Below are 25148 nucleotides of genomic sequence, written 5' to 3' on the forward strand. Positions count from 1 at the left end.
TTCCAGGTGAGACAAAGGTTCACCTGCACCTCCTCCAACCTCATCTATTGCATCCGCTGCTCTAGATGTCAACTTATTTACATTGGCGAAAGCAAGCGCAGGCTCGGCGATCGCTTCGCTGAACACCTGCGCTCGGTCCGCATTAACCAAACTGATCACCCGGTGGCCGAGCACTTCAACTCCCCCTCCCATTCCCAGTCTGACCTTTCTGTCATGGGCCTCCTCCAGTGCCATAGTGAGGCCCACCGGAAATTGGAGGAACAGCACCTCATATTTCGCCTGGGCAGTTTGCAGCCCAGTGGTATGAACATCGACTTCTCCAACTTTAGATAGTTCCTCTGTCCCTCCCGTCCCCTCCTCCCTCCCAGATCTCCCTCTATCTTCCTGTCTCCACCTATATCCTTCCTTTGTCCCGCCCCCTGACATCAGTCTGAAGAAGGGTCTCGACCCGAAACGTCACCCATTCCTTCTCTCCCGAGATGCTGCCTGACCTGCTGAGTTACTCCAGCATTTTGTGAATAAATACCTTCGATTTGTACCAGCATCTGCAGTTATTTTCTTATAGTATAAAATGATAACTCTGCAAGGAGACTCTAAAGGACGAGTAGGTTCTTCTTTGACTAAAAATAATCAGAATATTATTCTGAATGTTCCTAAATCAGTTTTGGTCAATATAAAATCAGTTTCCTCACAACTCCTGGGTAGACACTGAATATTTTTCCAACTCTATTTGTCAAATTCTTCCACGTCACCATTTGTACACGCATCAAAGAAAGTTTTTAAAGCAATTTTAAAGGCCCAGGTATGAGGTTGTGCCAGTGAAGAGATCTGTTTCAACTGCTGAATGTATCCTCAGCAGAAACACTACCCTACTTGTGTAACTAATCTAGTAAGTTCATGAGTTAATTGATAATAAGAGCAGAATTAGGCCATTCAGCCCATCATGTCCACTAGGCCATTCAATCATGGCTGATCTATCTTTCCCTCTTAGCCCCTTTCCTGTCTTCTCCCCATAACCCCTGACCCCTGTACTAATCATGAATCTATCTCTGCCTTAAAAATACCCATTGACGGCCTCCACAGCCTTCAGTGGAAAAAAAAATGCACAGATTTGCCACCCTCTAATTAAAGAAATTCTTCCTCATCGCCTTCCGAAAGGAACGTCCTTTTATTCTGAGGCTATGCCATAGTACTATCAATGCTGCTACAGATTTGCTTTGATACAAGGCCTATTCCTCTCGGAAAGATTAATTTTAGCACAAAATATTTGAACAAGGCTCAATTTACTTTGTAAGTGACCATAAATTCAAATTACTCCAGTGAGGTAGTTCATTTTTAGAATAAAGAACATACTGGATTAATTATTTGTTCCACAATAATTTCATGGGAAAGAACAAGGAAAAATTATGACTTATCTTTTGGGTTTTGAGACAGAGTAAACAAAAAGCACCAGTTGCTGGAGAACACCCAACCCCTTTGGGATGGATGTCTGCCCTGACAGATTCAGAGAATCCTACTTCCAAGCCCAACTGGATGTGATTAAGAAAATACTTCTCATCGAATGATATTAAACATTACCTTTCTTTGGTCTCTTAAAATAATTCTGAAAGCAGTAGCCTCACTCCTTAATTTTATCAAGCTTTAATTTAAATATAGCTATTTGTTCAAAACTCGCCTACAAGCCAGAATACACTAATCATAATAATGCATTATTTATTATTTATATAATAACAGGAAATTTAGAAGCCTTTTGTAATTACTGAAGGAAAGAATAAGGGTAGAAACTTGCAGAGAATGAAAGCAATTTGATTCCACATGTTTACATTGAACTCACATAGAACCCCCCCCCCCCCCCATCATTTGCCATCCTTTGTCCTGTCCCCACCTCTCTTTTCCAGCTTTCTCTGTCCTACTGCTATCCATCTGAAGAAGGGTCCCCAACTGAAGTGTAGTCTGTCCATTCCCTCCCCAGATTCTACCTGACCTGCTAAGTTTCTCAGGATGTGTAGGAAAATAACTGCAGATGCTGGTACAAATCGAAGGTATCACAAAATGTTGGAGTAACTCAGCAGGTCACGCAGCATCTAGGAGAGAGGGAATGGGTGACGTTTCGGGTCGAGACCCTTCAGTCTGAAGAAGGGTCTCGACCCGAAACGTCACCCATCCCCTCTCTCCTAGATGCTGCCTGACCTGCTGAGTTACTCCAGCATTTTGTGATACCTGCTAAGTTTCTCAAGCACTGTGTTTTGCTCAAGATTTCAACCTCTGCAGTTCTTTGTGTCTCCAGAAAATTTAAGGGGTCCACGGGAATACAATACCAGAGTCACTGACAATGTAATTATTGTTTTATTTTATTTTAGCAGTTCTGAGAACATTAATATTTGAAATGTCTTTCAGGATATTAATGCATTCTTTTTTCGGACAGTGAAGTACTTTTGAAGGCTTTGTTGTAACAGAGGAAGAACAGCAGCCAAATTGTGCATACCAAGTTTGTTTTAAAAAAAACATTGATAAAGGCCATGTAATCTATTTATGTAAAGGGGATTGTGAAAGAAAACTTGGTGAGGACACCAGAGTAAACTCCCCCACTGACAGTTAAATAATGCCTATCTGAGAGAGTACACACCATCAGCACTCCTCTCCTAAACAAGACTAATGGCCTGGACTTTTCTGCTTGTGTCTGAAGTGCAGTTTCAACCTCAGTGCTATCTGTGGAGCTGCAGTTTTAAAAAATAATTGGGATGTTGGCGATATTGGTAAATGGTTTTATTTTATTTAATGCACAAAGGAAGGTCTGAGAACATTAGGAGTCAAATGAGAATATATCTGAAATCATGTGGGCTGGACCAAGTAGGGATAACTTCTTTCCTCACCGAGAGATTAATGACCCACTTTGTTTTAATAATTTTATGGCAGCATTATCGTCATTGGACAAGCTTTCATAGAAGTGTATTGTAGATATTTTTTCTGGTATAATGTTTGCATACAGGTCACCGAATAAATTGCAAATACTTATGGTGCCAATGGCTTTGTGCTTTTGTATAAGATGGGATATACATATGGATGAAAAATACTCTGCCATGTTGTATTTTCGAATGCAGCCAAGAAGTCTTGGACTAAAATGCGACATTTTCAATGCTTTCAAACAGTTCTATCACATTTGCAAAACAGTCTTAACGATGCAGATTTTGGTAATTAGTACTCGGGTTGAGAAAAGGTGGTCAGGGGATTTGAACTCGTGTAGTGTTTAGGCAACAGTTCTCTATTTCAGCCTGAAACAGATCTGTTAACTCAATTGGCATCTTGTACAAACAGTAAACAATCTTATTTACTTTGTCGTACGGCATGGAAACGGGCCTTTCGGCATATGTCCATGCACCATGATGCCCATCTACCCTGATCCCATTTGTCTGTACCTGGATGAGATCACTCTAATCCTTTCTTGCCTATGTATCTGCCCAAGTGTCTTTTAAAAGTTGTTATTGTACCTGCCTCAGCGATTTCATCTGACAGCTTGTTCCATATACCCATCATCCTCTTTATGGAAAAACCTGCTTCTCAGGTTCCCATTAAATCTTTCCCCTCCACCTTAAACCTATGTCCTCTATGTTCCCTGACAAATTATGTTCGTCAAGCTTGTTTTTAAAAGCTTGGAGTATGCTGGGGAGGGGGGAATTTGAAACCACACTGTTTCAGCATCGCCCACGGACTGGAGTATGCCCCACGCTTCCTGGGTAAGTGGCTGGATCTAGCCAGGCCCAGGAGGCAGTGAGTGGAGTCGGCTCTTCCAGGAGGTAGATGGGTGTGTCCACTGAGGTCTGGGAGTTGGGTCGAGAGGTCAAGTGCTCCAGAGGGCCAATTCTCGGCCTGGTCAGGTCTCGCTGTCAGGCTGCAGTGTCTAGCATGACACAAGGTTATTTCCTTTTATTGATGATGATCCAAGATGTTTTTGAAAATCGATTGTCTCAAACAACCCAAGTATTTCTGAGCAGATGCGTTTGTTACTTTATATTATCTCTTTCAGATGCTTGTCAATATTTGATGGATGCGAAAAATATTTTTGAGAGAAATGAATGTGTAAACAGTTATTATAGAATTTGGTCATTGCACACTTGGCTATGAATTATTTTCTTTCCTAGATCTTGGTATTACTGTCTCCATATTGTTCCCCTTTTGGTCATGTTGGTATTGCCAATTAAGTCAAGACGAAAGGAAAGTGAACAGAATCATTCAAAACTAAAAAGGTTAGAAGTGGAAAACACATCAACCTCGAACAATTATGCTGCTTTGAACAACAACTTGGACCAGATATCAAGACCATCATGAACACAAAGTGCATTTGAATGGAAGGTTAGGACTACAAATAAATTCATGACCTTCTTTAACAAGCAAGCGCGAGTCAGTTAAAGAAAGTAGAGTGCTGAAAGTTCTGTGCAAAGTATCCTTAAAACAAATGGTTTTTTAAAAAAAAGCTACACAAAGCAAACACTTAATTTTGCTTTTAAATTATGCAAAATGGAAGAAGAGTGAAATTAATAAATTATCAGCTACATTATACAAGAGCTAGATAGAACAGTCCCTTGAGCAAATTTGATTTATTAGCCAACAAAATATTGCTTTTGAGAAGTTTATTGAATACATTTTATAGGTAAGCTATGAAGTTGTGCTACATAAGGCCACTTTCAGCCAACTGGGATATTTGAAACAGTACCAAAACTGTACTTGATCACAGAGATGATGAAAGATTAGAATATTTTAAACTGATTTAATATTGGCCACCTCTGACAATTGAGGTGCTGCTGTAGTTTGTGAAAATTAACATTATTCTGGCGAAACGGAGTTATCACACAACCTTTAGCATCTTTTTTTCTTAAAATTTGGCTAATTTGGATTGACTTCACTGGCACTTGTATTGATATTTTGTAAATCAGCTGACGTAAGGATTTTGTTTTTGTGCCTTGCATGCAAATTACTTTCCCCACACTCTTTTGGGAAATTTGGAGGAATGCTGTTTGAGATAAACAGTTTAAGCCTTAAACCCTTGTGATCTGCAAGTGTAGGGTCTTCAGCAGGTCCACTAGGAATCGACCATGATGGGAAAATTGAAAAGATTAGTGGAGCAACTTGCTGGAAGTGGGAGGGAAAGGGGGTGAAGGTCCTCGGCAGGAAGCTCCATCCATAAAGGGTGTTCAACTTTTAGGTCTTCCATTTTGGCAAGCAAATTAGTGTATGCCTGAAGTCTAAGCTTCCACTCTGATGCTCAAACAATTAATGACTTGCGTTTGTGTTGTAATGATTGCTGAAACCATCAGCAACCTATGTCATGATTCAGATGTTTACTTATCTCATATTTTCATACAATATGGCAGATTATTTCACCCATGACGTTTATGTTGGTCTTGAAACATTCCCACTTATCCCTCCCCCCCCCACCCCATTTCTTTCACAGTTTTGTTTATATCAACTCATTGTGATACATTGTTCATTAATGGTCCATATCCTTCAAATCTTCATAAGCGCCACTAAAAAGTCGCCCCCATTCTAAAACCCATATCCTAATTTCTCCCTCATTGGTGATTTTTAATCCAGTTTGAAATTCTCTCCTAACTTAAAACAGCTTCATTCTGTTTAATAACTCGTAGTTGATTTGTACAAAGGCTTTCCCAAGATCCATATCTTGCATCCACTGCATTTTTCCCTTCTGCCATTTCTATAATGAGACAAGAGTTTTAGCATTGAAGTCAGTGCTGTTCATTTCCAATGTTTTTTCTCTTCACTGAGAAAGATGATAATTGTTCCAACTGTGGATACATGAACAAGTAGATGATTATCAAGATTAGTGCCATCTTGTGCTTAAATGAGTAAAATATCAGTTGACCGCCAGTCTTTTAGTCCATGGACATTTGAGCTCTGAATAAAATGATGCTCCTAAGTTGCGTAATGGATGTACCATTGTATTTTCAAGTCATGAGTCTAACCACTGTCCATGCTTTGAAGTTAAATGTTACCCTGTGCTTGGCTTTCATTGCAGCTCTACCAATATTGCAAGATTACAATCTACTTTCAAATCTGCAAGGGATTTATTTGACCTTTGGTTTCCTGGAGACTCGTCTGAAGGGCTGATTTCAAAACTTCAGATTTTCTAGCAATAATGCAACCATGAACACCAGATGTGAACAACAGAGATGCACAACATCATGAGAGGAATCTCTCCTTCTCTACACAAATAAAATACTTATTTCCCTACTATGCACCTACTCTGTATTTTTAATTTGTCCAATCATCAGTTATGTTGGCAGAGAAAGAAAGGACATTCAAAACAATCTCCAAGACATGTTGATCATCTACATTTTGAAACACTGAATACTTATTTTCTTTATGGTTCAAGAAGTGAGTCTGTAATATGTAACTTGGTTATTAGCTATTACGGTTTATATATTTTGATGAAAGACTTTTGCCTTTTTTTAGTAGTCACTTTAGTTTGGGTATTATCCTGTGTATTCTATTTATAGCATAATGTGAAATTGCACCATTACCACAATCTCATTCCTAATAACAGGCTACATTTGGTTTTGGATTTTATTTTGAGTCGATGATTTATGCTGAATAGACTTCACCCACTCCAGTTCTTGTTTGCAGATGAGGCAAAACTGGTTAAACAGGCAATTTTGCATCGTTCTATAAATACTGGATAAAGTCTGTGGTAAAAATATGGATATTGAGCACTGAGCATTTTTCTGATTTTAATTAATTTCTGGTGTGATAATTAAAGCTTTTAAGATAAATAGAAACACTCAATTTTTACTTGATCAATATGAAAATGTAGAAGTACTTGAAATTATTGCAAGAAATGGAAAATTCATACTATTCTTAATTTTGCTAAACTTGGAGCTTTTGATGCTGTGCAATGAGGCTTTTTGAGGCTCTGCAAACATCAACCACTGGTCATTTAAAAAGGTACTTTGTACCTGTGACAAAATATTTTCATTCAGTTTTCTTTTGAGCTGGTCCAGTGTAAAATAAGTAATGTTTAAGAAGTTCCAATGTGAATCCAAGATATCAGGTCCTAAATAGAATACGTTAGCGGTTTGGAACAATAAATTCGGAGACATTTGTGATTTACCTGTTAAAGTTTGGCAACAATTGCTTTAAATACCCTTTCATTTGTGTTGTACACTACTTTGTTTAAATATTCTCTCATTCCATTTTAATGCAAATTCTTAATCACTGTTACGTGGATTTTTTCCATGTCACTACTGTCAAACTTTTTAAATTATGAATGTAAAGTAGGGAATGATATTGCTGTGTAGCAAATCCATAAAAAAAATAAGAATGATCCTTTTCCATGAAGTAGGACAAAAAAAACCACCATCACCTCTGCTTGTAATAAAACGGATGTTCTTTATATATTCAATACTCATTTTAATAGTAGTTTTCGAGAGGGCTAAGCATAATTTAAGACCATGGTTTCATTCTTTTTAACTAGCCTTGGTTTCAACATTCTGGGTTTGGCCAATTATCCATGGTTGATATGAATATTTAAAGTAAAGTAATGGTAGCATTTTTATTCCATGGTATTTGTAACATTGCACTGTAATTAATGGTATATTAGCTGTATCAAGTTTACACGGTGAAACATTTTATTAACTTTGTATTATCTGCACAACATGGTGAATTATATTAAAATTTATCCTTGTGCAATTCAGTTCAGAATGGTTCAAAAACATTTTCAATGTCAGAAGATGAAATATGTGTTTTTATAGATTTAAAAACACCCAACTGTTCGACCTGTTGTGATTTGTTTCTGAACGTAAAACTCTACAAATGAAGTTGGATTGGCTTCCAAAATTGTGTAAATAAGGAGAATTTCCTTTCAAACACTGACTTTGTAAATTATTTTATTTTTCTATTAATGCTACATTGAACATGAATTAGTTTCTTCCCATTGTAAGAAATGTTCAGTGGCTTTGAGCTTTCCAAAACTTACAGAATAGAATCACCAAAATATGCCTTTCCAATTTTCACGATATTGTCTATTTTTAATTCTTGTAGCAAAATTATAAAACAATATTTTGAACTGTTTTTTTTGTTTATTGAAATGTGTAAAATATTTTCTACTTGTTATCTGCAAGAAAAAAATCTTTAAAGAGCTGCACCTTTTGTAGAAGCTATGTTTGATTGTTTTGATACATGATGCCAGCTGTTAAGTGAACGTTGAAGTGATTGTAACATCGTATAATGCAGTGTTTAATTTGTGTGAAGATCAAAATTTGATTAAAATAATTGCTCAGAATTTGTTTCTGCAACAATAAATTGGGAGCCTGATTTAATTGTTTAATGAATAGTTGTAGGGGAAGGTGGGTATCTGAGAGATGTTGCTTTGCTACCAGAGTCGCCTAGCCATGCCAAATGAACTCCTCAAGTGTTCTAATTCTATTATAGTGATGTTATACCACTAATATGGGTATGGATATTTTTGATTATGCCCAATGTTATTTATGGAATTGTAGAGTGTATAATAAGCCTATTTTGCTCAGTGGATAATGCGTCATAACACCATGACTGGACACAAAATGCTAGAGTAACTCAGCGGGACGGGCAGCATCTCTGGAGAGAAGGAATGGCCGAGTTACTCCAGCATTTTGTGTTTACCTTCGTTTAAACCAGCATCTGCAGTTCCTTCCTACACATCAGAATCAGAATTACCTTTATTGTCATCCAAAAAACAAGTCTTTTGGACGAGATTTCGTCACCCACAGTCCAACAGTAAGAGCAATAAAATAAGCAATTACACAACCACAAACCAACACAAAACAAAAAAAAAGAAACATCACAGTGAGTCTCCTCCAGTCCCCTCCTCACTTGTGATGGAAGGCCAGAATGTCATTTCACTTCCCCTGCCATCTTCTCCCGCGGTCAGGGTGTTGAACTTGCCAGGCCGCGCCGGACGGTGAAAGGTCCGCAGCGGACCGACCCAAGCCCCGCGATCTGGGGCGGGCAAAGACGCTGCCGCTGCTGCTGCACGTCGGGGCGGTCGTGGCTCCCGACATTGAAGCCCCCGCCGAGCATTTTGTCTGCTCCACTGTGAAATCTGTTCAAGGTATGTCTACTTTGAAGAAGTTCTCCTCCTCTCCGACGAGAGTTCTGCAACACCCTCTCTCGCTGCTCCCCCTCTGTGATTCATACATTTGGTCTACATCTCCCTACATCATTGTCTATGTCTCTCGGGGGGGGGAATTAATCATTCATGTCTTTGTTTTTCAAGCTCATACTGATTAAAGAACTGTTTATTTTTGAACTCTTAATACTATCTTCTCCTCCTGAATTCTACATTCCCAAACCTTGCGGCAATTAATATTCTTGTGATAGTCACAACTATCCTTTCCACCATAACCCTTGCACAGTTCAAGGGCAAAGGACCTTTTTCCAGTGGTAATAGTCAAAATTGAGTCCCCTTTCCAAGACCACTCCAACAATCATGCATTGAACTCCCTAATCTGTTCATTCCTTTGCCAATATGTACTTTGGCCAGGGATTAATCTAAAGATTAATGCCATAAAATACTGTTTTTGGCTTCTAATTGTGGGTAATCAGTGAATAGGGTTTATTTCCTACATGTCAAATACCCTAAGTTAGCGCATGCTACGTTGTCTCTTGACTGCTTTCTTTTAAAGGACATGTTTTGACTCACTAATTATTGAAACCTTACTATAAATACATTACATTTTCCTTTTTGTTTCCTTCCCACCTCTGCTGATTGCCTCAACTTCTAAATTATTATTCAGCTTTCTGGCTGCCCTTCCAGTGCTCTTAATCCTGATGTTCACAGGAGGCATGCAAATTACACCTATTACAAAGGACCAGTTTTCAAGGATATTCATTCTCTATCTCATTTGGGTTTCCCTTATTCTGTACACCTTCTGTTAATGGAATCCATTACTGGTATTGTTTCATTATAGAAAACATACCGAGATACAATGGAAAACCTGTTTTGTGTGCTAACCAGGCAAATCATACCATACACCAGTACAATCAAACCCCACATGAGCACACCCAGTAGTGCCAAAAATATAAAATAAACTGAAGACTATAGTGTTACTACAACAGAAATTGCAGTTTAAAAATAAAATTGTTAGGTAGGTAACAAGGTAGGTTGGGAGAAAAAAAATGTATTCTTGGCATATGAGAAGTCTATTCATTAGTTTGATAACAGGGAAGAAGCTGCTCTTGAATCTGGTGGAAAGTGCTTTAGAGCATCTATATCATCTACTGAATGGAAGTGGGGAGAAGAAAGAATGGTGGGTATTGGTTATGTTGGCTGCTTTCATTGTTTGCCTGATCAGGGTGGCAGAGTTGCAAGTAAGGTCACTGTGACCTGGTGCAAGGTTATCACACTGCTGTTGATTATTGATTGTTCCTACTATTTTCTATACATGGTTTATCCATTCCCGTTTTTCTGGAGGTGGGTGGGGAAGAGATAATGTAATCAAGAAGTTGCTTTTTAACTTGAACATTCCCTTGATTTATTCACATCTGCAGTGGCCTCTGCTACCCTTAGACACAGCTACTTACTTTTCAACAGCATTTAATATAGTTAGTACTAACTGATAAGATGATGGATTTATCCAGTGTAATATAGCTCCAAAAAGAAATTGACAAAAGGATCCCCAAATTAATAAAAATGCAAATGTTAAAGAGCTAAGGATACATAAAATTAAATAGAATTTCATTTTGGTCTTTGCAGACTCCTCTCCCTTAGTTGCAGACTTTCGTAGAAGGCATTAAATGTATTGCTCATTCCTTCCTAGGAACATCAGACACAAATATGTAGAAGAGGACAAGGCAGCCAGAATAACTATTCCCATAGATTCTCTCGCAACAGCACAGATGTATACAATGCAAATTGACCTGAACATAACATTTGGTTAAAAACATTTATTCAATAGTATTGTGTATGATAGTACTGTGGGTGTCAGGGGTTATCGGGAGAAGACAGGAGAATGGGGTTAGGAGGGAGAGATAGATCAGCCATGATTGAATGGCACAGTAGACTTGATGGGTTGAATGGCCTAATTTTGCTCCGATCACTTATGACCTTATGACCTACCAGTGAAAAAGACATTTGTCCATGGTGCTGCTTTTTTGCCTGTGTTCTGCAAACTGAAAGATAGTTAGAGCTGACTTTTGGCCATACAGTTGTGCTTGTGCAGCGAGCATAGTAGGAGACTGAGAAGGTAGCCATGCAGGGCACTGGTGTAGAGAATTATTGTGAAGGATGTGTTGTCACCCATTCTCACTGACTGGTCTGTGGGTCAGAAAGTAGAGGATTTTCTAGCAGAACGGCGTGCTGATTCCTAGGTCCAGGAGTTTGGAGATGAGTTTGGAATGTGTGTTGAGATTGTGAGTTTCCTGCGTGCACCCTAGGTGTTTCACTTCATTTAAAATTTGTATATTTTAAATTTAGAGATTCAGCATGCAAAACAGTCCTTTGACCCATTGAGTCAACGGTGGCCATCAGTCATCCGTTTACATTAGTTCCATGTTATCTCACTTTCTCATCTACTTCCTACACACTTGGAGCAATTTATACAGAGGCTAATTAACTACAAACCCACTCGACTTTGGGATGTGGGAGGAAACCGGAGCACTCGCAGGAAACTTGTGCAATCACAGGGAGTTACCTTTTGTTGAGGTCCTGTACTGGACATTATTGTGTGCAGAAGATGTGAGCTTGACTAATAAATAACAGAAATGATGACTGGAAGCAAAACAAAACAAAATAGAAGGGAAAGTTGGATACTCAGGTGGCAAATGATAGGAAGCTTTCATGAGGTTTGCTTTGCAGATTATTAATGTTTACCATTTTCAAAATGACTTGGAATCAACAATGCCAATTTAAAATCTGACAAGTTCTAATCAAGGGTACTTGACCTGAAATGTCAAACATGTATCTCATCTAGTAATATTGAATTAATCTTAAGAAATTGGGTACAGACCTTGTTGTACTTCGTGGTCCGGTACTTGTTGTACCTTTGTTGTGACTCTGGAAGGACCACGAGTACACATGTTTAAGATGTTATCATGGTGGAGCTCAACTCCAGGCTGTTTATTCCGTGGCCACCTGCATCCAGAGTGACCGCCTAATCACACCCATCACTTATATACACAGCCATACAAAGTAGTCCTTGGATACACAAAGTAGTCCCAGCAATATCACAACATCCCCCTTGTCTTATATATTACAACATCCCCCTTGTCTTATATAAAATTGTTTTCTTTACCATTCGAGGGCTAAAATATATTTAACAAACAAAACCAAAACACCATTGCTTTTTGCAAACAAAACCAATAACACAACTAAACACAATTGCTTTTTCTTCGCCATCATGGTGGTCACTCCTCTGCGGAATTTCACTCATCGCCGGGTGGTCACTCATCTCCGGGTGGTCACTCACTCCGTGTGGTCACTCCACAGATATATACATTTATACAAAAGCATCAAATATAATACATTAAGCTTTCATTACACAGATCACTACACAGGTCATTAAACACAAAATATTCATTTTGTTCCATATCTTCCCCTCAAGAAGACGTGCTGTGTAGATCAAACGTAGTGTAGGCTCTAGATGCTCCACCATCATGATTTGCCTGCCACTGCTGGCCTCCCACTGCTGGGCTGGCACTGCTGGGCTCCCACTGCTGGGCTGGCACTGCTGGGCTCCCACTGCTGGGCTGGCACTGTTGGGCTCCCACTGCTGGGCTGGCACTGCTGGGCTCCCACTGCTGGGCTCCCACTGCTGGGCTCTCACTGCTGGGCTCCCACTGCTGGGCTCCCACTGCTGGGTTGGCACTGTTGGGCTCCCACTGCTGGGTTGGCACTGTTGGGCTCCCACTGCTGGGCTCCCACTGCTGGGTTGGCACTGCTGGGCTCTCACTGCTGGGTTGGCACTGTTGGGCTCCCACTGCTGGGTTGGCACTGTTGGGCTCCCACTGTTGGGCTCCCACTGCTGGGCTCCCACTGCTGGGCGCTCACTGCTGGGCTCTCACTGCTGGGCTCTCACTGCTGGGCTGGCACTGCTGTAATCGCGGTGCGCTAGCCCCGCCCACAAGTGCTCCCCGGCAGCTGCCGTTCAACTTTTCGAACGCGCTGCCTCGGGCCCAGGGCCTCCCGACTCTACGGTCGACGCGTCTGGGTAAGTACGCAGTGCCTCGGCCTTACCGGCCGCCGCACCTCCGCGGGTGGTCGGTCCCTCCGGTCGATGCATACCTCCGTAGGTGTCGGTCTCCGGGGCTCTCCCGGTTGCTGCACACCTCCGTGGGTGTCGGTCTCCTCCAGGGCTCTCCCGGTCGCCGCACACCTCCATGGGTGTCAGCCTCCCCCGGTCGCCGCACACCTCTGTGGGTGTCGGTCTTACCGGTCGCCGCACACCTCCGTGGGTGTCGGTCTTCCCCGGTCACCACACACCTCCGTGGGTGTCGGGTCTCCCGGTCTTTCCGGTCACCGCACACCTCCGTGGGTGTCGGGTCTCCCGGTCGCCGCACACCTCCGTGGGTGTCAGCCTCCCCCAGGGCTCTCCCGGTCGCCGCACACCTCCATGGGTGTCGGTCTTCCCCGGTCACCGCACATCTCCGTGTGTGTCGGCTCTCCCGGTCTCTCCCCCGCGAAGCAGTCGCAGGCTTCTAATCTCGGGCCTACACAGGTGCTGGGGCGCGACGTGGGCCTACACGCATCTCCCCCAGCAGCTTGCAGCGTCACGTCGGCAACTCGGCGCCGACGACTGAGCAGGTAACTATACCAACTCACACTGGCTCTGTCGGGATGCACTCCAAACGTCCCGTACCGAGCTGGAAACTTTTGTTTTGTTTCCCTTCAGGGCTTTTTTTTCTTCTTTTTAACCTTTTCTGCTCGGGCATGCTTCATTCTCCCCCTAGGCGAAACACCAAACCGCTGCCACCATGTTGTTCTTCGTGGTCCGGTACCTGTTGTACCTTTCTTGTGACTCTGGACGGACCACGAGTGCACATACCTGCAACCAGAGTGACCGCCTAATCACACCCATCACTTATATACACAGCCATACAAAGTAGTCCTTGGATACACAAAGTAGTCCCAGCAATATCACAACAGCCCTGGCATAAATCAAACTAGGGTTAGGTTTATTGTCATGTGTGCCAAGGTACAATGAAAAGCTTTGTTTTGCATACTCAAATCAAATCGGATAATACTACACAATCGTCCAATATTGCAAAAGGAAAATTAGAGTGCAGAATACAGTATAGTTTGCAGCATTGTAGCATCCAGGGACAAAGTCCAATGTCCGCAATGACGTAGAGGAGAGTTGGACTGTACCCCAAGTTACAGAAATACTGCTCAATAGCCTAATAACTGAAGTACAAGCTCTTTCTGTGTCTGGAAGTGCATGCTTTCAATCTTCTGTTTTTTCTGCCCACAAACTGGTGACTGGGGTATACATGGCTACAAGGGGAAGTCTTTTAGGACCGAGATGAGAAAACATTTCTTCACACAGAGAGTGGTGAGACTGGAATTCTCTGCCACAGAAGGTAGTTGAGGCCAGTTCATTGGCTATATTTAAGAGGGAGTTAGATGTGGCCCTTGTGGCTAAAGGGATCAGGGGGTATGGAGAGAAGGCAGGTACAGGTTACTGAGCTGGATGATCAGCCATGATCATATTGAATGGTGGTGCAGGCTCGAAGGGCTGAATGGCCTACTCCTGCACCTATTTTCTATGTTTCTACTTTTGATGCGATAGAATGCATTCATTTTCAATTACAATTTAGCCTAAATCCACCGTTGTTATCTCAATAAGTCTTAAAGCGTTTGATACTTGTGCCAGTTGCCAGCTCTCCAATGTGATCAACTACTAATCCTTGTTCACCGCAGTAGACAGCACTGACACAGGGTTTTGAGTAAGCTGTACTTATGAGATGATTTGGCTTGTAGTAAAGCACCCTCTGTTGGAAGAAACAGGCAGTTCTTGGGTAATGAAAGGTTTCTGTTCCTGAGAACTGTCCATTTTTGATCGCTACTCATATACATATTACTCTACATATACTTGTATGTTTCAAGGCACAAGAGACTGCAGATACTGAGATCTTGAGCAAAACACAAACTGCTAGAGTATTCACAAAATGCTGGAGTAACTCAGCAGGTCAGGCAGCATCTCGGGAGAGAAGGAATGGGTGACGTTTCGGGTCGAGACCCTTCTTCAGACTGCTAGAGTAAGCGGGTCAGGCAGCATCTGAGGAGAGAATGGACAGGGGACGTTTGGGTTAGGACCCTTCATCATTCTGAAGAAGAATCCTGACCCAAGACATTACATGTCCATTCCCTCCCTGGATGCTGCCTGACCAGCTAAGTTCCTCCTGCACTTTGTATTTTGTGCTTGTATATTTCTTTCTTTCATTTGAAATGTTAGAATGCTAACATCCTAACCTTACCCCTAATTTAACTAATGGAATATTTACTGAAAACCATGAAACGTTTTATTGTTATCTTGAAAAATGTTTTTTTTAAAGTATGGGGAAATCTGCATAAAGTTAGTTTACTGTAAGTCGGGTCATCCATAACCCAGGGGAGCCCCTCTGCAGGTCAAGTTCAGAATTCTGTAATTATGCGATAACTTGCTGATAACTATCAGTGAAAACACACCAGCAGCAGTACTATTTCAAAACACATTTTTAGTTAATAACTTCAGAGGAAGCCATACAATTGTCTTTTTACAACAACAAAAATTACCCCATAGCAGAAGCATTCATGTCGCGGGGCTGGAAATTGGAAGTGGCCTGAGCTAATTCTGCTACCACCATCGTCTACTGTACAAGTGAGGCTCCCACTGAATTTCAGGATGGAAGATGATAGTGATGTAATAGTGATGTAACATTTGAATGATGGACACGAAAGAAGACAACAAAAATTGGGAGAGCATGCACCTTTCTTTGAATTGTGTAAACCTATTGCAAAGTTAATTATTTCCTGCTCAATGCCTCTTAAAGAATTGGTTTAACAAAATTCCCTCACTCTGCCTCTTTTCAGGCAAGACTGATGAACTTTGTACCAAGAGTTGCAGGTCTCAGGGATAGTTATCTTCCCTGTTGCTTTCTCATTGGCCTAATCAACTCCTTCATGCTTTCTTTGGACCTACATCTTGAGGAGGCCTGCTAATCAGGTACACTGGCCAGGGGAGGCTTGTATCAACTGACTGGTTCAGGTAAAATTGGTCTGGTACTGGGTCAGCAGATAATTCTCTGCTCAGGATTATATGGAGACTCACTGCGACAGGATTGTGGAAGTTGGCACTGCTGGCTTGCGTCAATGCCAGTGTCATTCCAGGATTTCTGCAAGAGGGGGTCAACATTGCTGCAATGATTTAAGCAAAGGACCAAGCATGCCAAGGAATGTGTTTTTACAGGAAATCCTTGGCTGGTTTTGTCACCAACACATGAGCTGTTTGTGACTTCCTACACATTGGGTCTCTGCTGAACAGACAGATTCTTCCAGAACAGATGATTATATCAGAGAAACCCTGAGGTTATAGTACATCTTTAGGCAATGTTGTGGCATCAGAAAATGGGCAATAGCAGTTCTGAACATCTAACTCATTCAATGAACAATCTAGATAAACAAGGAGCAGAAGGGTTTGTTGACAGGGCAATATAAAACACTGCAGCATCAACAGTGTCATAGATCTGTTGGCCTGAATGACCCATGTTTGTGTTGAAAATACTTTATAAACTGAGTTTGAGTATGTTTAGCTTCCTCAAAAGAACCTTGTTAGAAAAACATAATACCTAGTTCTAGTAGTGCAATCTGAAATCCCGAAATGTGATATAACTCTCGCACTTTGGATAAGATTTTAATTTGGGAACTTCAGAACTTTCTTTTTCTTGACAAGAATGCAGTCAGGAGGTTATGTTAAGAATAAGACCAGGAGTATGCCATATGGAAGCCGAACATGTTCCACAATTTAACTAGATTATGGCTGATCTGATCTCGGCCTGAACGCTGCTTTCCTGTTCAACGCCCATTACTCTTGACTCCCCTGCAGCTTAAGAAAAGTTTATTTTGGCGTTGTCTATTTGAGGAGCCGGAAGGGAGATGGCGATGTATTGCAGAATGAAATTAGAGGGGACAGACGATTGGAAAGGGGTTGAAAAATGTGTGGAAGGGAAGGAGTGGGAGGTTGCTGAAGCCTAAAGGAGCCTGCAAGGGAAAGATTATATTGAACAACGGCCCCTGGGTCACTCCTTTGCTTCTCTTGGACTTCCAGCACCTTTACCCACAGTACTATTCCCTCATCTCACTTAATGCCCTCTCCCTCACGCCATTCCCTCGTGTCAAGAGTGTTTTATAGTCACAACCACCAGAATGGAACAATGAAATTCTTACTTGCTGCAGCTTTACTGGCACGTTGAAGCAACAACACAAGAATACAATAAACATATACAAACATCAATTTATCAGTTATACCATGTAACTGGACCATAAAAGTGCAGATGGAAAGATATGGTAAAATGTAATAAAAAGGACCTGCAGATGCTAGCTTATGCCAAAGAGAGACATAAAATGCTGGAGTAATTCATTGGGTCAGGCAACATCTCTGGAGAAAATGGACAGATGGTGTTTCAGGTTGGGACCCTTCTTCAGACTGAAAGATGTAGTACTAGAATTGCCTTCAATATCTACGCACCCATTTGAGTCCCAATTAGCCCCCCCCCCCCCTCCCCACTCCCCTCTTCATCAGCCCCATACTTCTCCATCAGGTCACTCCCTCCCTCCTTCCATCCTTCGGCCCCTCACTTCTCCATCAGGTCCGTCCCTCCCTCCATCAGCCCCTCACTTCTGCATTTGGTCAATCACTCACTCTTCATCAGCCCCTCACTTGTTCAATAAGTCGGTCCCTCCATCAGCCCCCTCTCTCCCTCCATCAGCCCCCTCTCTCCCTCCATCAGCCCCCTCTCTCCCTCCATCAGCCCGCTCCCTCCCTCCAACAGCCCCCTCCCTCCCTCCAGCAGCCCTCCCCTTGCTCCAGCAGCCCCTCCCTCCATCAGTCCCTCCATCAGCCCCTCCCTCTCTCCACCAGCCCCTCCCTCCATCAGCCCCTCCCTCCCTCCATCAGACCCCTCCCTCCCTCCATCAGACCCCTCCCTCCCTCCATCAGACCCCTCCCTCCCTCCATCAGACCCCTCCCTCCCTCCATCAGACCCCTCCATCAGACCCCTCCCTCCCTCCATCAGACCCCTCCCTCCCTCCATCAGACCCCTCCCTCCCTCCATCAGACCCCTCCCTCCATCAGACCCCACCCCACTTACCCGGTCCCTTGACGTAATGCGTCTAGACCACGTGATCGGTGTTTAGGTCCTTGCAAAATGGCCGCGTTGGTGGAGGAGCTGTCACCGGAACAATAAAGAAAAGGTAACAACGCCTTGCTGAGAGAAGTTGCTGATCGATGGTGAGCGAAGAGACTTGAAATGAGTGGCGGGCTGTTGGCTTTTTCTCTCTGCGAGCCAGGCTGGGTAATGGTTGCCCGGGGGGGATGGGGAGGGGGTCGGACCGAACGGTCGCGAGCCGACATTTCTAACCGAATCGTCCGTTTGCTGCTCGTTTGAAAACGGCTGCGGGCATTGTGACGTGCGGGCGAGCCGGGCATTGTGACGGATAGGCGAGCCGGGGTTCGGGTGGCCGGGCATTGTGACGTGCGGGCGGTTCGGGTGGCCGGGCATTGTGACGGATGGGCGAGTCGGGGTTCGGGTGGCCGGGCATTGTGACGTGCGGTCGAGCCGGGCATTGTGACGGAGGGGCGAGTCGGGGTTCGGGTGGCCGGGCGTTGTGACGTGCGGGCGAGTCGGGCATTGTGATGGGTGGGCGAGCAGGGGTTCGGGTGGCCGGGCATTGTGACGGATGGGCGAGCCGGAGTTCGGGTGGCCGGGCATTGTGACGTGCGGGAGAGCCGGGGTTCGGGTTCGGGTGCGGGCGAGCCGGGCATTGTGACGTGCGGGAGAGCCGGGGTTCGGGCAGTGGTGGACGTGCAAACGACACCAATTCTGGATCAGCCGCTCCAGTACGTAGATTGCATTGGGAGGCAACGGGTCTGCTGTCTCCTGCAGAAAAAATAGCAGGTGCATCGGTGTGCTGTAATTATGTACCTGACGAGTCAACTAATTGGTTATATGTTTAGAATGTTTCTTTTAATCCTTTTTTGGTGTAATTCCCTCTGGAATAAATGAAATACACGGCTTTGGATCATTTAAAAAATAAGTGGCATGTATTTTATGTGAAGTAATTTTTATATCTATTATTGCTAAGAAAATTTGTGACCAAAATAATCGAGCATGTCCCTTCAACCTGGCAATGATCTGGTAAATATAAAATGTAATATCGATACTTTGTAGACATGGTATCAAGGTCATATTGTCCATTGGGTAGACTCAACTAAATTATGTACAGTGATGGATGGATCTTCCTTTCATTGGGGAAATGTTCATCCACTGTATTTTCTGTTTATTCATTGTGTTATTACGGTTTTATGGTTGCTGTAGGTAAAGTTTGTAAAATTGTATTTCTGATTGATGGAGATCATGTGCACATGATGAGTAGAAAGTCGACAGGCTGTTCAGACAGCATGATGGATTGTTAAATGGGGAAGAAAGATGGAGGAGGGGGAAACAACAGACTGCAACTTGCAGTCAGTGTTTGGAGAACGTGGAACTAGTTCCTACAGAATATGGAACCAGCTCAATGAGAACCATTCAATTTTCTTCTTACATGACTACATTTTCAATTTTTTTAACTTGACCTCATACTGCGGCACAGAAAAATAAACATTTTTGAAGTTGTCTATCTGTCTCTTTAACTGTGCATTGGCATGTATCAAGATTATGGTTGACCTGCTTCTTGGGCTTCATCTCCCTGCATTAGCCCTGTAACTCATGTGCCCCTTAATATCAAGAAATCCATAAATTTCTGCTTTAAATTAACTGAGTGACTGAGCCACTACTGCCCTCTGTGATGAGAATGCCAGATGATAAACCCTACGAGTGAAAAATCCCCATCTCAGTCCTAAATCTACCCCTCATTCTGAGATGGTGACCCCAGTTCTGGACTCCCCCACTATGAGAAAGGCCCATTGCATCTAGCCAATGAAGCTGAAAGCTTTTTGTAAGTTTCACTGAGGCGATGTCTGATTGTTCTAACCTCTAGAGACCGCAAGCCTGTACTATATTTCTCCTCATTCAGCAAATCTGCTATTTTTGGAATCAGTCCAGTGAATCTTTGCTGCACTTCCTCAATGTCCTGCTTTCTTTCTCAGTTAAAAAAACTGTATACAATCCTGAGGGTGCAGCTTCTTCCAGGCTCCGTACAATTGCAACAAGATTTAATTACTCCAGAAGTTAAATTTTACCATTTGTCTTCCTAAACACTTGTTGTCGAGAGACCAAACATAGAATGGGCAATCGTTTCGCGGAACACCTTCGCTCAGCCCGCCTGAATCTACCTGATCTCCGGGTTGCCGGACACTTTAATTCTCCTTCCCATTCCTGCACAGACCTTTCTTTCCTTGGTCTCCTCCATTGTCAGAGTGAGGCTAAATGCAAATTGGAGAAACAGCATCTCATATTTCGCCTGGGCAGTTTACAGCCCAGTGGTATGAATATTGATTTCTCTCACTTCAAGTAGCCCCGGCATTCCCTCTTTCTCTGTCCCTCCCCCACCCAAGTTGCACTAGCTTCTCGTTTTCACCCTACAAACAGCTAACAATGGCCTGTTTCCTTTATCATCGTAACTTTTTTGCATATCTTTTATTCATTGTCCTTCATTTCTCCACATTATCATCTATTTCTCTTGTTTCCCTTATCCCTAACCAGTCTGAAGAAGGGTTTTGACACGGAACTTCACCCATTCCTTCTCTCCAGAGATGCTGCCTGTCCCGCTGGATTACTCCAGCTTTTTGTGTCTATTTTTTGGTGTATCTACATGTTGGCTATCAGCAATTTGTGTACAATTACACATAGTGTGAATATCAAAACTGCCTAATCTCTGTGCTCGGTCTGACGAAGGGTCATGACCCGAAATGTCGCCTATCGGTGATCTCTAGAGATGCTGTCTGATCTGCTGAGTGACTTCAGCACTTTTGTGTATTAACCAGCATCTGCAGTTCTTTGTTTCTACGAATCTCTCAGCTTTACTATTTTTTGCACCTATTTTCTGGATGATCTCACAGTTTTTCACACTATATTACATCTGCTATGTTCTTGCCCGATTACATAGCTTCCATGTTCCTGTATGCACCAATCAGACCTGGTTTAGTACACACATCCCACACCTGTAATACCTGATTTCATCTGTTTATTCATTTGGGACAGTGCACAAAAGGTTTTAGAGCTAATTAATGTACATTCCAAAAAATATCAATATTTTGAAAATTGTTATGTGGATGTTTTAAAAAATATTGTACTGTTAGGTAATTCATTAGAATATGTGGATAGAAAGATGGTGATTAAAACTCACTTTCCTACTTCTGTGTGACAAAGTCATATAATTTAAGTGTTTTATTACATAGGCAGCCTACTTGATGACAATTAATTGCAGGCTTTTGAAGTATGTTGGAGAATCTGCAATGCATAATGTTTGAAGAATAATCTCTAACAATTCACTATTGAAATCCAATAGTGGCTTATACCAAATATTTTGCTTAGTTTAATACAGTTTATTGTTCTAAGGTGTATACTGAAGTACCATGAAAAGCTTTTGTTAATGTGCTATCGAGTCAAAGACTGTACATGAATACATTCAAACCATCCACAGTGCACAGATAAAGGATAAAGGGCACAACATATAGTGCAAGATATAACATTGAAGTCGGATAAAGTCCGATTAAAGATAGTTCAAAGGTCTCCAATGAGATAGATGGAAGTCAAGACTGCATTCTAGCTGATGAGAGGATCGTTCAGTCGCTTGATGAAAGCTGAAAAAAATTGTTCCTGAGTCTGGAGGTATGCATATTCAACCTTCTGTACCTCTTGCCTGATGGGAGAGGGGAGAAGAAGGAGTGACGGGGGTGAGACCAGTCCTTGGTTACGTTGGCAGCCTCATCAAGGCAGCATGAAGTATAGATGGAGTCAATGGATGAGAGGCTGGTTTGTGTGATGGTCTGGGCTACATCCACAACTCTCTGCAGTTTCTTGAAGTCTTGGATGGAGCCATTCCCAAACCAGGATGTATAGTATTCCGATAAGATGCATTCTGTGGCCCAACTGTAGAAGCTGGTGAGGGATGTTGGGGACACACAAACCTTTCTAAGCCTTCTACAGAAGTAGAGGCGTTAGTGCGCTTTCTTGTCCATAGTTTCGATGTGGCTGGTCCAGGACAAATTGCTGGTGATATTTATTCCAAGGAACCTGAGGGTTTCGACCATCTCTACTTCAGGTCCATCAATGTCGCCTGATGGATTTTGTGTCTACCTTCGATTTAAACCAGCATCTGCAGTTCTTTCCTGCACAATGTAGACTGTTGTGTGCGTGTTGCTTTGCTTCCTGAAGTCAATCACAATCTCCTTTGTCTCGCTGGCATTGAGGGAGAGGTTGTTGTATTGGCACCAGGTTACAAGATTCTCAATCTCCTTTCTGTTCTCCGTCTCGTTTTTTGCAGCCGTCTTTCATTTTTCACAAATGGTGTCCATAGGAATACATTATACCAAGTATCCACTTTGCTGCATCGTTTAGATATAGGCATTTTCCTTAATGAAGCATCTTTCAAGATTGCATTAAACAAAGGTTCCCTGTAATTGTCAACTTAATCAGTTCCTTACTGGAATAATTATGATTGAGTACTTAGCACTTTTGTTGTCTTGTGATAGTTCATTTGTTCAATTGTTGAATCATGGAATCACGATTGTACAAATTGAAGAATTGGGACAGGATTCTTTTCATAATGGGAGATTATCATTGTGCATGGGCAGGATGTGTGCATTGAGAGCAATCATATGAAAGTTGTCCATCCCGGTGTAGCAGTTAGGAAATGCCGCAAGTTGACAGTTCGCTGACGGACTTCACGCCAGTTGAAAGTCTCAGCCCGTTTGGGGAATCACTAGTGAGTTCATGATTTCTGTATCGATGCAGGAATTCTAAAGTTTACTGAGAGATTCTGCAAGTTTGGAATGAATTGGCAGCATTTCTCAACATTCTGGCCTATTGTGCTAAGGTTCATACTAATAAAAATGATCAATAACAATTAACCTGGGTGAAGGGCCATATCTATGATGAGAACAAAGTTTTGCCATTGGTTTATTATTCTGATGTGTACTAAGGTACAGTGAAAATCTTTGTTTAGTGTGTTATCCAGGCAAACCATGCCATATATTTCCTGGATGAGATTGGGCTAAAACTTGATTTCTTTATGAAGTTCAAGATTTCTCTCTCATGTTTCCTAACCACGTGGAAGAACGCCATTTGGCTCATTAAGTCTATGGAGGTTCTGAGACAATCACATTCCCCTACTTATTTCAAACAATCCCATTCCCCTACTTATTTCCCTGTAATCGATTTGCTCTCAGATGCCTATCATCTCCACCCTGATTCTCCAACCATTCACCTACACTCGGGGTCATTTACAGCACCAACAAAGAACCAACAAGCAAAGAAAGTCACTGTGACTTGTCACATGTGACAATAAAGTATTCATTCATTCATTTATTCAGCATTAGAATAGAATAGAATAGAATAGAATAGCCTTTATTGTCATCCAAAAAACATGTCTTTTGGACGAAATTCCGTTACCCACAGTCCAACAATAAGAAGCAATAAAAATAAAGCAATAACACACACAATCACAAAACCAACACAAAACAAAAAGAAAACATCCATCACAGTGAGTGTCCTCCAGTCACCTCCTCACTGTGATGGAAGGCCAGAATGTGTTTTCTCTTCCCTACCGTCTTCTCCCGCGGTCAGACCGTTGAACTTGCCACGTCGGGGCCGTCGGGGCTCCCGACATTGAAGCTCCCGCCGGGCGGAGAGAATCCCGAGGCCTATTCCAGGCTGCGTTGGATGGTGAAAGGTCTGCAGTGGGCCGACCCAAGCCCCTTGATTCGGGGCAGGCGAAGACGCTGCCGCTGCCGGAGTTCCCGAAGTCGGCCCCCACCCAGGGGTCTACGAGCTTCCGACGTCCACGCGGCCCGCGGCTGAAGCCTCCGAAGGCGAGTCGCAGCCGCACTCGCAGCGCCACCACAGCCTCCGAAGGCAACCAGAGCCCCAGGTGGTCCCAGCTGGAGGCCGCCAACTCCAGGTGTTTGGCCGATGGTAGGCTGCAGCGTGAACAGAGACATGACCCAAAAAAAAGATCGCGTCTCCATTCGGAAGAGACAATTTTTACAGTCCCCCCCCCCCCCCCCCCCCACACATAGCACACAACTACAAAAAACACTACATCACATCTAAACACTACAATTAAGACAAAAAACACAAAAGACAAACGGACTGCAGGTGAGCCGCAGCTGCTGCGCAGTGCCGCCACTTACAAATTAATTCATTCAAACAACTAGCACGTCTTTGGGATATGGTTGGAAATTGGAACACCCAGAGGAAATGCAAGCAGGTAGAGGAAAATGTCCATACTCCAGCACTGGAGGACTGGATTGAATCTGGCAGTCTGTGAGGCAACAGTATTAACTGCTGCATCCTGTATTGGCATCTTTTGATGTGCAGAAATATCCTAAACATTTCACAGCATTTGCAATTGAGATTATACATTGGGCACCTGCCAAACATGGTGGAATAGTAGGTTTTAAAAAGGATAGCAAGGTAGACTGCTGGAGAAGCTTGGGGAGGGAATTATAGAATTTAGTGCTCTGCCGGGGGAAGACAGTTAAATGTGAAAATTAGTTAAATTCAAGGATGATCAAAGGAGGAATCCCATTATGGAAGAGATTAGTGAAAGTAAGTGTGAATTTACAGAAAGATTTGGAAAAATGGGGTGAGTTTTAAAATTGTGCCTTTGGTTCTCCAGGAGTTAAAACAGGTCAACTTCTGTATTACTTTTTGAAACCTCTGTGCGGGTTTTCATATTGGTTCCAAGGAGAATTAGAGGTTGTTTGCACATGGTATATTTTGGTTTGGAATATAATGGCATT

At 42.7% G+C, this 25148-nt stretch overlaps 2 protein-coding genes across 12 annotated transcripts in view; both read left to right on the plus strand.

Moving 5' to 3' along the window:
- Window positions 1-8301, plus strand: part of mboat2b (membrane bound O-acyltransferase domain containing 2b) — a 96804-nt gene extending 88503 nt beyond the window's left edge. For all 3 annotated transcript variants that reach the window (XM_078399229.1, XM_078399231.1, XM_078399230.1), the window contains 2 exons: window positions 4140-4350; window positions 6032-8301. In XM_078399229.1, coding sequence (XP_078255355.1) covers window positions 4140-4326 — 187 coding nt within the window. In that variant the 3' untranslated portion in view covers window positions 4327-4350; window positions 6032-8301. The remainder of the gene's footprint in view (window positions 1-4139; window positions 4351-6031) is intronic.
- kidins220b (kinase D-interacting substrate 220b) overlaps window positions 1-25148 on the plus strand; it is a 294629-nt gene that overhangs the window by 185791 nt on the left and 83690 nt on the right. For 6 of the 9 annotated variants that reach the window (XM_078399220.1, XM_078399228.1, XM_078399223.1 and 3 more), the window contains exon 1: window positions 18364-18473. The exons of 1 other annotated variant lie outside the window; for it this stretch is intronic. The gene's annotated coding sequence lies outside the window, so the exon portion shown is untranslated. Of the gene's footprint in view, window positions 1-18363; window positions 18474-25148 lie in introns of those variants that run through there. 2 more of the 9 variants (XM_078399221.1, XM_078399222.1) reach the window with 2 other exon arrangements.

This window comes from Rhinoraja longicauda, chromosome 5, assembly GCF_053455715.1.
Source record: "Rhinoraja longicauda isolate Sanriku21f chromosome 5, sRhiLon1.1, whole genome shotgun sequence".
NCBI lineage: Eukaryota > Metazoa > Chordata > Chondrichthyes > Rajiformes > Arhynchobatidae > Rhinoraja > Rhinoraja longicauda.